Source organism: Lepidochelys kempii, chromosome 14, assembly GCF_965140285.1.
Source record: "Lepidochelys kempii isolate rLepKem1 chromosome 14, rLepKem1.hap1, whole genome shotgun sequence".
NCBI classification, from domain to species: Eukaryota; Metazoa; Chordata; order Testudines; family Cheloniidae; genus Lepidochelys; species Lepidochelys kempii.
The window spans coordinates 50,488,778-50,500,556 of record NC_136393.1 but is presented as its reverse complement, the minus strand read 5'-3'; the positions used below and the strand labels follow the sequence as shown (position 1 = coordinate 50,500,556).

The 11,779-nt window shown below is 66.5% G+C and overlaps 1 protein-coding gene across 1 annotated transcript; it reads left to right on the top strand.

Annotated features, from left to right (window-relative positions):
- Nucleotides 1–1,263: 1,263 nt before the first annotated feature.
- Nucleotides 1,264–9,810, top strand: PSMB9 (proteasome 20S subunit beta 9). Its single transcript, XM_078848723.1, has 6 exons — nucleotides 1,264–1,365; nucleotides 4,762–4,829; nucleotides 5,759–5,890; nucleotides 5,992–6,121; nucleotides 6,756–6,897; nucleotides 7,979–9,810. Exons 1-6 carry the CDS (start codon nucleotides 1,315–1,317, stop codon nucleotides 8,104–8,106), a joined length of 651 nt encoding a protein of 216 aa, XP_078704849.1. The 5' UTR covers nucleotides 1,264–1,314; the 3' UTR covers nucleotides 8,107–9,810.
- The last annotated feature ends 1,969 nt before the right edge of the window (nucleotides 9,811–11,779 follow it).

Genomic DNA, 11,779 nt, shown 5'->3' with positions numbered 1-11,779 from the left:
TGTCTGTCGGCGGGGGGGGCGGCCTGGCCAGACCTCAGGAACCGAGGGGACGTCCGCATGCACTAAAGGCCCATGGCCCCCAGGCTCAGAGCCGGGCCGGCTGACTCAGGCTCGCGGGGCAAGAAATCACCCGTGGATGCTGCGGCCAGGGCTGGAGCCCGGGCTCTGAGGCCCTCCCTGAGATGTCGGAGCCCGGACTCTGGGGCCCTCCCTGAGATGTCGGAGCCCGGGCTCTGGGGCCCTCCCTGAGATGTCGGTGCCCGGGCTCTGGGGCCCTCCCTGAGATGTCGGAGCCCGGGCTCTGGGGCCCTCCCTGAGATGTCGGAGCCCGGGCTCTGGGGCCCTCCCTGAGATGTCGGTGCCCGGGCTCTGGGGCCCTCCCTGAGATGTCGGTGCCCGGGCTCTGGGGCCCTCCCTGAGATGTCGGAGCCCGGGCTCTGGGGCCCTCCCTGAGATGTCGGAGCCTGGGCTCTGGGGCCCTCCCTGAGATGTCGGAGCCTGGACTCTGGGGCCCTCCCTGAGATGTCGGTGCCCGGGCTCTGGGGCCCTCCCTGAGATGTCAGAGCCCGGGCTCTGGGGCCCTCCCTGAGATGTCGGAGCCCGGGCTCTGGGGGCCTCCCGGAGACGACCGGCCCCGGCCTCCAGGCGAGCGGGATCGTCCAGTCTGCAGTGTGTAGCCGAGCAGCCCCCGCCCCACCAGCCCGACTCAGCTGACCCGACGGGCTGCGCCATGGGGCTTTTCTCCCCCTGCGGACGGCCCCTGAGTGGCGCGGAGACCCTGGGGGCCGGGGGCAGGTCCCGGGGCCCAGAGCCGAGCCCAGCCAGCCCCACGGCACAGGTGCCGCAGGAGTCACTGCTATGGGGTGGGCTCGCTCTGCCCCCCCTCCCGCCCCCGGGGGACAGGACCCCCCGCTGTACCCGGTGAGATGCTGGGGGTGGGCACGGTCCTAGGGGTCCCCACAGCTGCCTGGCCCAGCCCCCCACCAATGCAGCTCCTGTATGGCCCAGGCAGGCAGGGCCGTACCCGCCCCTCACCCGGTGTCCGGGCCCAGCCCTGCCCCTCTCCCAGCGGATGATCGATGGGGAAGCGGCTTGGGACGCCGGGAGGGAGGACTCCCAGCCCCTCCCCCCGGCCCGGGCATCACCCGTTGCCAGGCAGAGCGGGGCTGGAGAGGTTCCCAGCGGCGCTGGGTGTCCGCCGGCCCCTGGCGGCGCTGGGCGGCGCTGGGCGGCGCTGCAGGGAGGGCGGGGCGGGCGCGGCTGGTCCCGGAGCTGTCCCGGGCGCTGGTGCTTCGCTCCCGGGGTCGCTGCACCATGGCGGGCTGCGGGGGGCCCAGCTGGGCGGACGGGGAGGTCCGCACGGGGGTAAGTGGGGCCGGGGGGGGATCCGCTGGCGGGGGACAGGGGGGAATCCTGGGGGGGTAAAGTGGGGACGCCCCATTAATTGTCCTAGGAGCTGCCCGGCTCGGATCGGGCCCCCCAGGGGCATTGCCCGGTTCGGGGGCCCCGGGGGCTGCGGGATCCGGGCGGCTCAGCCTCCTCCCTGCTCCCCCGGCCAGGCTCCGAGCCGCTTTCGCTTTCCATGTGCCGCGGGCTGCGCGAACTTTTCCCATTGACACCCTAAAAGGGGCTCGGGGGGGTCGGCTGGGACCCGCCTGCTGCCCCCCATGTGCCCCTCCACCCCCATCTCCCGCTGTCCGTCTCTGCTGGCTAACCCCATCTCCCGCAGCTGTCCCCCATGTACCCCTTCCACCCCCCCCGTCCTGTCTCTGCCGGCCCCATCTCCCCCTGCTGCCCCCATGTGCCCCCCCTGCTGCCCCTCCACCCCCCATTCCATCTCTGCCGCCCAACCCCATCACCCTCTGCTGCGCCCCATCACCCCCTCCCTGCTGCTCCCCCTACAGGTCCCTCCCTCCAGGGTCCCACTTCCCCTCCTTCCACCCCATATGCCCCTACTGCAGACCCTCCCCCCTCCCCAGAGATCAGGAATAGAACCCAGGAGTCCTGGCTCCCATGTGCCCCTGCAACCCACCATGTCTCCCTGCTGCGCCCCCATATGCCCCTGCTGTACCCCCAGACGTGCCTCCTTGAAACCCCCAAATGTCCCCACCCCAGTGTACAGAACTGCCCACCCGAAACGTTCACAGACCCTGAGATCTGTTAAACACTAAGGGACAGAGAGCCCGTGTGTCCTCTGGGCCCCCGGCTCCCGCTCGCACTTTCCACCTGTTCGCCAGCCACGAGGGTGAGAAACTTACTTGGTCTTTCAATGAAAGCCAAGGCCGCAGGCAGCCTGGTGGAGCCAGCTCGGGGAGGGGAGGGGGGGCTGGTGGGTTAGAGCGGGGGGGGGGTGCTGGGAGCCAGGACTCCTGGGTTCTCTCCCCGGCTCTGGGAGGGCAGTGGGGGCTGGTGGGTTAGAGCGGAGGGGGCTGGGAGCCAGGACTCCTGGGTTCTCTCCCCAGCTCTGGGAGGGGGGGGGCTGGTGGGTTAGAGCGGGGGGGGGGTTGGGAGCCAGGACTCCTGGGTTCTCTCCCCAGCTCTGGGAGGGCAGTGGGGGCTGGTGGGTTAGAGCAGGGGGGGTTGGGAGCCAGGACTCCTGGGTTCTCTCCCTGGCTGTGTTTCAGTTCCCCGTGTAAAATACCCTCACACAGAGAGGTGGGTCAGTTGAGGATTAACAAATGAAGGTGTTTGAGCCCTGGGGCCACGGTGGTGGATAACGAGCTGACCAGCAGCTCCCAGTGCCGTGCTGTGGACAGAGGGGCCAGTGGGACAGATCAAGAGGGGAATCTCGAGCTGGCGCAGGGCAGGGATTTCCCCCCCCCGGGATTTGGCCCTGGTGCGACCAGGGTTGGGATCCTGGGTCTGGGGTCCACAGGCTGGGCATAAATTGCAGGAGGGCTCAGAGAAGAGCCACGAGATGGATTAAAGGGCTAGAAAATCTACTAGGGAGTGAGACTACCCGGGGGATCCGGGAAAGCACTTGGCTGCCCAACCCTCCGACCTGGGCACCCAGCTCCTCTGCGATCCACCCACCTCCCGCCTCGCCCTGTTGGCGCCTAAACTCCCTGGGCGCCCGCGTTCCTCAGAGTAACAGTCCCCGCGGTGTGGGTGTCCCTGCCTCTGGGCCTGCGCCCTGCACCCTCCCCACCCCCGGACACCCGGTTCCCACCTAACCACGAACCCGGGAGGGGTGGCACGCAGCTGCCTAACTGAGGTGTGGGGCCCGACCCAGGGGGCCTTCACCGAGGCTGCTTATTGGATCGGGTCCCTTTCCAAATCCAGCCAGAGCAGGGGTATGGGGTGCCCCCCCCATAGCTTCTAGCCCAGCAGTTCGTGCACACACCGGAGATGTGGGGGAAACAGGTTCTGGGGGGGAGAAGGGATTTGAACAGGGGTCTCCCCCGTGGAGAGCTGTAACCCAGCGGGTGACCGCTTTCACACGGCAAACCTCTGGATGCGACCCCCCCCTTATAAATTAAAAACACATTTAAAAATATTTAACACTGTTATAAATGCTGGAGGCAAAGCCGGGTTTGGGGTGGAGGCTGACAGCTCGCGACCCCCCATGTAATAACCTCGCGGCCCCCTGAGAGGTCCCGACCCCCAGTTTGAGAACCCCTGGCCTAACCACTGGGCTACAGGCTATTCTGGGGTGGGGGGCTCCCTCCCTCTCTCCTTCGCAGCTGTTGCCCTCTGAATAAATAGCGAACGGGGAACTGGCCCCAGGGCCTCCCCCTCCCAGGTGGGGGCCCTGGCCACTGGGCCACACAGTCATAGTCTCTCCACCCCCACCCCCCAAAATGACTCTTTTCGTTTTGCTCCCCAGTGGAGGAGATGGCCTGGGTCAGACCAGTGGCCTGGGAATGGGGGACTCTGGCTGGGAGGCGCCGTGCGCCCCCCTGCCCCGAACCTGGCGCCCGAGCTGGGCGCTCCCTGCTGTAAACCCTGGATCGGTAACGCAGCCGCCGCCCTCAGCACCTGCCCATTCCGGGCGGCAGGTGCAGGAGCCTCCCCCACCCCCACCCCCACCCCCGGGCGCTGCCAGCCCCAGGGCTCTGTGCCCAGCTGCCTGGCCAGGCCCTTGTCACACATCGCAACCGGCCCTTTGCCATGTGTGATCAAATCCCAGAGCCACCCCCGTCTGATCCCACTGAGCCGTGGGCTGGACGGGACCGGCTGGGCCAGAGAACACGATAAGGGGCTTTCGCGTCTAGGGCCCCGGTTTCAGTCCCACACAGAGCTGGGAGAGAACCCAGGAGTCCTGGCTCCCAGCCCCCCCTGCTCTAACCCATTAAACCCCACTCCCCTCCCAGAGCTGGGATAGAACCCAGGAGTCCTGGCTCGCAGTCCCCTGATCTAACCACTAGACTTCACTCCCCTCCCAGAGCTGGGAGAGAACCCAGGAGTCCTGGCTCCCAGCCCCCCTTGCTCTAACCCATTAAACCCCACTCCCCTCCCAGAGCTGGGAGAGAACCCAGGAGTCCTGGCTCGCAGTCCCCTGATCTGACCACTAGACTTCACTCCCCTCCCAGAGCTGGGATAGAATCCAGGAGTCCTGGATCCCCTTTCCCCCCCGGTAGAGTCGCAGTGTGAAGGCCAGTTACGCTCTCTGCCTGCAGCCCCACCAGCCCCTGGTTTGGGGGGAGCCCCAGACGCCCCAGGAGCCCTGTGCCAGCTCCCTGCAGGGTGTGGGGTGACCCTCAGTCTCCCCCGGGCTCTGAGGGTCCCTGCACTGAACCCCTGTCTCCTCCCTTTCCCCAGACGACCATCATGGCGGTGGAGTTTGACGGCGGGGTCGTGGTGGGCTCTGACTCCAGGGTCTCTGCGGGGTAAGTGCCAGGCCTCACCCAGCTGACAGGCCCTGGGTGCAAACGGGAATCGGGGTGACTTATCACTGCTCACCCGGCTCGGTATCCCTGGTGCAGGGGAGGGGGCACAGGACTGTTCCTCAGGTGTCTGTCACCCCCCTCCGGGCCGGGGTCACACACGGTGTTTGGGGTTTGAGCCCTGTGTGCACTCCTGGGCTGGGGCAGGACTCTGCAGTGGGGCCGGCTCGCCCCGGACCTCACACGGATCCTCATCGCTTTTCAGGGAGACGCCTGTTCCGGTCCCCGGTGAATAGAGGGAATCTCTCTCTCGCTCCCCCGCATAAGGACACTGGCTGGACCGTACCCCATTGTGAGGGGCTGTCTGAGCTTCTCCCTGTCCCCTGGCTGCCTGGTCGCTGCTCCCTGGGGGTCCTGGTTCCCACCTGGAGTTTGTACTTCAGACCCTGCCTTAGCGCACGTCCCAGCCCCACCCCGCTCCACCTGGCTCCTGTCCTCAGTCCCTCGGCCTCCCCTCGCCCAGCCGAGATCTCCAGCCGGACTAGAGCCCCCGTCCCCGGGAACCATCTCCCTGCACAGACCCCACTCCCAGGCTCTCGGCAGCAGCCCGGAGCAGCCTCCCAGGGCCTCCACACACCCCCCAGCTTCCAGCCCCGGTTCTCCAGTGAAGACCCCACAGCCAGGCCTGCCCCTGCTCAGAGCCCAGGTGCAGCCTCTCTCTGCGGGGCAGGGGGAGCAGGATTGGGGTTTGCAGGTCGTTAACCCTTTCCCCGCCTTACACTAGAGCAGGGGGTGGGCGCGTGTCCCAGCCCAGCACAGGGGGTCTGGGACCGGGGCAGGTCCTGGATTCTGAGTCTGGGCGCCCGGGTCGGACTCCGGTTCTGCGCTCGGGGCTCTGGATTTCACGCTGGGCTCCGGACTCTCCCCCCCAGGGAGGCCGTGGTGAACCGGGTCTTCGATAAGCTGGCCCCGCTGCACGAGCGGATTTACTGCGCTCTCTCCGGCTCCGCCGCCGACGCCCAAGCCATCGCGGACATGGCACACTACCAGTTGGAGCTGCACAGGTAGGCGGGGGGGTCCCCCGGGGTGCCGGCTGGAGCTCGCATGGCCCCTTGTGAGGGGCGGCTCCGCCTGTTATCACTGACCCCCCCGTTCCTCTCCCCAGCCTGGACGTGGACGAGGCCCCGCTGGTCCTGGCGGCCGCCAGCCTGGTGAAGGGCATCAGCTACAAGTACAAGGAGGAGCTGTCGGCGCATCTCATGGTGGCGGGATGGGACCGGAGGAAAGGGGGGCAGGTGAGGGGGGGCCGACAGCTGCGGGGGGATCTCTGGACCGTGATCATCTCCCCTCGGCCCATCCCCGTCTCCCTGCAGCGTCCCAGCCAAACCGGTTAATGCGCCAGAACAAGCTACGCCCAGGGTGCAAAGGGGCCCTGAGCCCAAGGGGGCGAAGCATTAACCGCCCCCCGCGGGGCTGAGCTCCTGCATCTCACCCGCCAGCCAGGCGAGGAGACCTGCCCCCGGGTACATCCCGGTCGCTTCCCCGCAGGGCTCCGTGGCCCCTCGCCCTGGCCAGGCTTGGTAAAAACACCCCATTAACGTGTCCTCGTTCCCTCCCTTGGCCATGGCTGGGCAGGTCACCCGCTGCCGGGAGCCAGGCCAGCACCCCGGGGGGACCTGAACCCAGAACCTCCTGCCCCATCCATGCTCACGTGGCCCCGGGAGGCTCCCAAGGCCTGGCTGTGGGTCCGTGCCATGCCGGGCGGTGAGGAGAGACGCCCACCCTGAGACCCGGCAGGGGGTCGAGGGAACGGCCGGTCTTTACCGCGGTCAGTGAATGGCAGCGTCAGTCGCCCCCCGTCCACGACGCCCCAACCCCCCGGCCCGCGCCAGGCCTGGGCTCTCACCCGGCGTGCGTTCGCTCCCGCAGGTGTACGGGACGCTGGGGGGGATGCTCACCCGCCACCCCTTTGCCATCGGCGGGTCCGGCAGCAGCTACATTTATGGTTACGTGGATGCAGCCTACAAGCCCGGGATGACTCCAGAGGAGTGTCGCCAGTTCACCAAGAACGGTACCTGCTCCTGGGTGGCGTGAGGCAGGTCCAGGGCGCGGTGGCCCCAGGGCAGGGACCGGCTGGCTCAGGGGGCAGGGGACAGGACACGGGGCCTCTCCCCTTTAGGGGCCGCTGTCTGTGATCCGGCCCCAGGGCAGGGACCGGCTGGCTCAGGGGGCAGGAGACGGGACACGGGGCCTCTCCCCTTTAGGGGCCGCTGTCTGTGATCCGGCCCCAGGGCAGGGACCGGCTGGCTCAGGGGGCAGGAGACGGGACACGGGGCCTCTCCCCTTTAGGGGCCGCTGTCTGTGATCGAGCCCCAGGGCAGGGACCGGCTGGCTCAGGGGGCTGGGCACGGGACACGGGGCCTCTCCCCTCTAGGAGCCGCTGTCTGTGATCCGGCCCCAGGGCAGGGACCGGCTGGCTCAGGGGGCAGGGGACAGGACATGGGGCCTCTCCCCTTTAGGGGCCGCTGTCTGTGATCCAGCCCCAGGGCAGGGACCGGCTGGCTCAGGGGGCAGGAGACGGGACACGGGGCCTCTCCCCTTTAGGGGTCGCTGTCTGTGATCCGGCCCCAGGGCAGGGACCGGCTGGCTCAGGGGGCAGGAGACGGGACACGGGGCCTCTCCCCTTTAGGGGCCGCTGTCTGTGATCCAGCCCCAGGGCAGGGACCGGCTGGCTCAGGGGGCAGGAGACGGGACACGGGGCCTCTCCCCTTTAGGGGCCGCTGTCTGTGATCCGGCCCCAGGGCAGGGACCGGCTGGCTCAGGGGGCAGGAGACGGGACACGGGGCCTCTCCCCTTTAGGGGTCGCTGTCTGTGATCCGGCCCCAGGGCAGGGACCGGCTGGCTCAGGGGGCTGGGCACGGGACACGGGGCCTCTCCCCTTTAGGGGCCGCTGTCTGTGATCCAGCCCCAGGGCAGGGACCGGCTGGCTCAGGGGGCTGGGCACGGGACACGGGGCCTCTCCCCTTTAGGGGCCGCTGTCTGTGATCCGGCCCCAGGGCAGGGACCGGCTGGCTCAGGGGGCAGGGGACGGGACACGGGGCCTCTCCCCACTGCTGGCACCGATTCACTAACCCCTCGTTTCTCTCCCCCAGCCATTGCCCTGGCGATGAGCCGGGACGGCTCCAGCGGGGGGGTTATTTATCTCGTCACCATCACCAAGTCGGGCGCCGTGGAGCAGGTGTTCCTGGGGGACGAGATCCCCAAGTTCTACGACGAATGAGTTCTGGGCCGGCCCCTCTTTTATACCCAATAAACCTCTCCGAGCGCAGGTGGCCTGCGAGACTCCTTGGGCGGATGCACGGGGCTGGAGCCCGGAGGGGGTAGATCAGCGCGGAGCCATGAAGAGCTATCCTGATTTACACCCACCTTAGAGATTTGTACCCCAGCTCCCCCCATGGCCCACTCCTTACTCCCCACAACTCCCCGGGGGCCTTTTACAAACCAGCCTCTTATCACCCCGCTCCCGACACCTGCCAACCCCCGGGCTGCGATAGACGGGGCCCAGCTCTGTTCCCCCAGCCCTGGGTCACCTTTGTACGCCCCATATCTGGGGCTGCTCAGGCCCTTACCCCAGGTCTCCATGCAGTGGGGCTTCCCGGGATGGGGTTGCCCCCTAAAGACGCTTCAGGCCCTGTGACGATGTGACTCAGCAGGGAGGGGGGAGTGTTGACCTGGGAATGTGCCCTGGGGATGGGAGACCTGAGAGCCTGTCACCTGAGCCAGGAGGGGGAGGGGGAGGTGACACCTCTGCCCAGGAATGTGAACAGAGGCTGCAGCAGGGAACCTGCTGGGTGGGTTTAGTTTCAGTTTGGGGCTGGGTGGAGGAACACAGGGAACCCCAGGGCTGGGGTCTAAGCTCCCGGCTCCCCCAGAAGGACGTGATTGAGGGGTCCTGGTTGTACCCACAAGCTCTGTTTGGGACTGTTCCTGTTGTCCAATAAACCTTCTGTTTTACTGGCTGGCTGAGAGTCTCAGTGGATCCCAGGAAGAGGGGTGCAGGGCCTGGACTCCCCCACACTCCGTGACAACTGGTGGCAGCGGTGGGATCTACTGCACCCCGTGAACGGCGCTTCCTGCAGTAAGTGACTGGGGAGCAGTAAAACGAAGGGGAATTGACGGGGACCAGGCGTGCTGAAGATTCAGAGAGAGACGGTTTCGGGGGGCGGTTAACCCCTGGGAATGTGTGACCAGAGAGAAAGACTTTTGCAGTAACAGGGTCCCCCGGGGGATTGCAGCGAGCGGTCCCAGGGGCGGAGGAGTCTGCAGCTCGACCCTGGCAAAGAGTCGGTGACCTCAAGAAGGACGGGCACACGAGGGGCTTTTCCTGGAAACCGTGGGAAGCTGCCCGGCCTGCGAGTGGCCAGCAGGGAGATGTACGCTAAACGCCTTAAGAGCGACCTGGTGGAGCTGTGCAGGCAGAGGGGGCTGCGCATCGGGAGGTCCACCAAGGAACAGCTGATTGCCCAGCTGGAGGAGAGGGATCGCTTGGATGACCCGATCCCTGTCCCTGAGGGAAGCCGCCCGGCAGACGCAGCGTGGGCCCTGGGGTCAGACTGCTGCTGAGGACATCCCGAGACCCTTCCTACCTATGTCCGGGGGAGGGGTTGGGGGAAGCCCAGCGAATACCGAGGGCACCCTGACCCCGGCACCCAGCAGGGGATCCTCCCAGCGGAGCTCCCCATCCCTGGAGCGGAGGCGGCTGGAATGGGAGAGGGAGATGAAAATGAGGGAGCTGGAGGATCATGAAAAACAACGTCAACATGAGGAGAAACAACGTCAACATGAGCAGGAGGAGAAGGAGAAACAACGTCAACATGAGCAGGAGGAGAAGGAGAGGGAACGTCAGGAGAAGGAGAAACAAAGGCAGCATGAACTGGAGCTGGCCAGGCTGAGGAGCAGTGGGGCCCCGGCTGCGGCTGCGGGGAGTGAGGGGGGACCCAAGGCTGCAAGGAACTTTGATAAGTGCTTCCTGGCCCAGCGGAAGGAGGGGGAGGACATAGATAGCTTCCTGACGGCCTTTGAGAATGCCTGTGAGCTGCACAGGGTTGACCCTGCAGACAGGCTCCAGTTTCTCACCCCCTTACTGGACCCCAAAGCCGTGGAGGTGTACAGCCGAATGACAGGGCCGGAGGCAGGGGACTATGAACTGTTCAAGCAGGCCCTGCTCCGTGAGTTTGGGCTGACCCCCGAGATGTACCGGAGAAGGTTCCGGAGTCAGCGTAAAACGCCTGAGGTCACCTACCTACAACTGGCCAACCGGATGCAGGGGTATGCCCGCAAGTGGACAGCTGGGGCCCGAGCTAAAGAGGACCTGCTGGACCTAATCGTACTGGAGCAGCTGTATGAACAGTGCCCTTCCGACCTGAGGCTGTGGTTGGTGGACAAAAAGCTCGAGAACCCCCAGCACGCAGGGCAGCTGGCCGACGAGTTTGTGAACAGTCGGTCAGGGGGTAGCCGGGAGGAGCCCCAAAAGAACAGGCCCCCCCCGATGCAGAGAGAGAGTCACCAGGGGGCCTCCCAGCGGGGAAATAGGGAGAACCCCCTCCCAAGGGGAACGCCTGGCGTCGGGCCCCTCCGACCCGCTCGAGGGGACCAACGTGACCTGAGCTGCTATCACTGTGGCCAGAGAGGCCACGTACGGTCCCAGTGCCCCGGGCTCAGGGACAGACTGAGCCGACCCAACCTACCCAGGGTTAACTGGGTAGGGACCCAGCTGGACGAGGGGCAGACGACCCAGGAAAGGGGGCCTACCAGTTTACCACCTGCCCCGGAGGGAAGAGTACCCCAGGCCAGCTCCACCAGAGGGCTGGAGGCTCTGGACTCAGGGTGCTCAGTTTACAGGGTGGGCGCGGGGCTGTCCCTCCGGAGAGAGTGCCTTGTTCCCCTGGAGGTGGATGGGAGGAAGGTCAATGGATACTGGGATACGGGCGCGGAGGTGACGCTGGCCCGGCCCGAGGTGGTGGCCCCAGATCGGGTGGTGCCCAACACCTATCTGACCCTGACAGGGGTGGGCGGGACCCCATTTAAGGTGCCCGTGGCAAGGGTACACCTGAAATGGGGGGCCAAGGAGGGCCCCAAGGATGTGGGGGTACACCACCATTTGCCCACTGAAGTTTTGATGGGGGGAGACCTAGAGGACTGGCCAAGCAAGCCCCAGGCCGCCCTGGTTGTGACGCGTAGCCAGAGCCGGCGAGGGGCACTGCGCCCTGACCTCGGGGAGGGTATCACACCGGAGGCGCAGGACCCTACCCTGGTGGGGAGGGAGGGCCGAGGGGCACGGCTTAGAGAGGCGGAGGCCTCAGACCTGGCCAGCGAGAGGGAACCGGGCCCCGTCCCTGCCCCAGCTGCTGAGTTCCAGGCCGAGTTGAGGAAAGATCCCTCCTTGCGGAAGCTCAGGGACCTGGCCGACCTCAGTGTGGGACGGACCATGAGGAGAGGCTGCCAGGAGAGGTTCCTGTGGGAGAAGGGGTTCCTGTACCGAGAATGGGCTCCCACAAGGGAAGTAGAGTCCTGTGGGATCAGGAGGCAGCTGGTGGTCCCCCAGAAGTATCGCCGCAGGCTCCTGCACCTGGCCCATGACATCCCCCTCGCAGGGCACCAGGGAATCCGGCGCACCCGGCAGAGGTTGCTACAGAACTTTTACTGGCCCGGGGTCTTTACCACGGTCCGGCAGTATTGCCGATCCTGTGACCCCTGTCAGAGGGTGGGGAAGGCCCGGGACAAGGGGAAAGCGGCTTTGAGACCTTTGCCCATCATAGAGGAGCCTTTCCAGAAGGTGGCCATGGACATCGTGGGGCCTCTCAGCAAGACGACCCGGTCGGGGAAGAAATACATTCTGGTGGTGGTAGATTTTGCCACCCGCTACCCCGAGGCAGTGCCCTTAGCTTCCATTG

Coding starts and splice junctions, on each gene's coding strand:
- PSMB9 (XM_078848723.1), top strand. CDS start 1,315: ATGGCGGGCTGCGGGGGGCCCAGCTGGGCGGACGGGGAGGTCCGCACG. Junction 1,366..4,761: donor ACGGGGAGGTCCGCACGGGG/GTAAGTGGGGCC, acceptor CCCTTTCCCCAG/ACGACCATCATGGCGGTGGA. Junction 6,898..7,978: donor TCGCCAGTTCACCAAGAACG/GTACCTGCTCCT, acceptor TCTCTCCCCCAG/CCATTGCCCTGGCGATGAGC.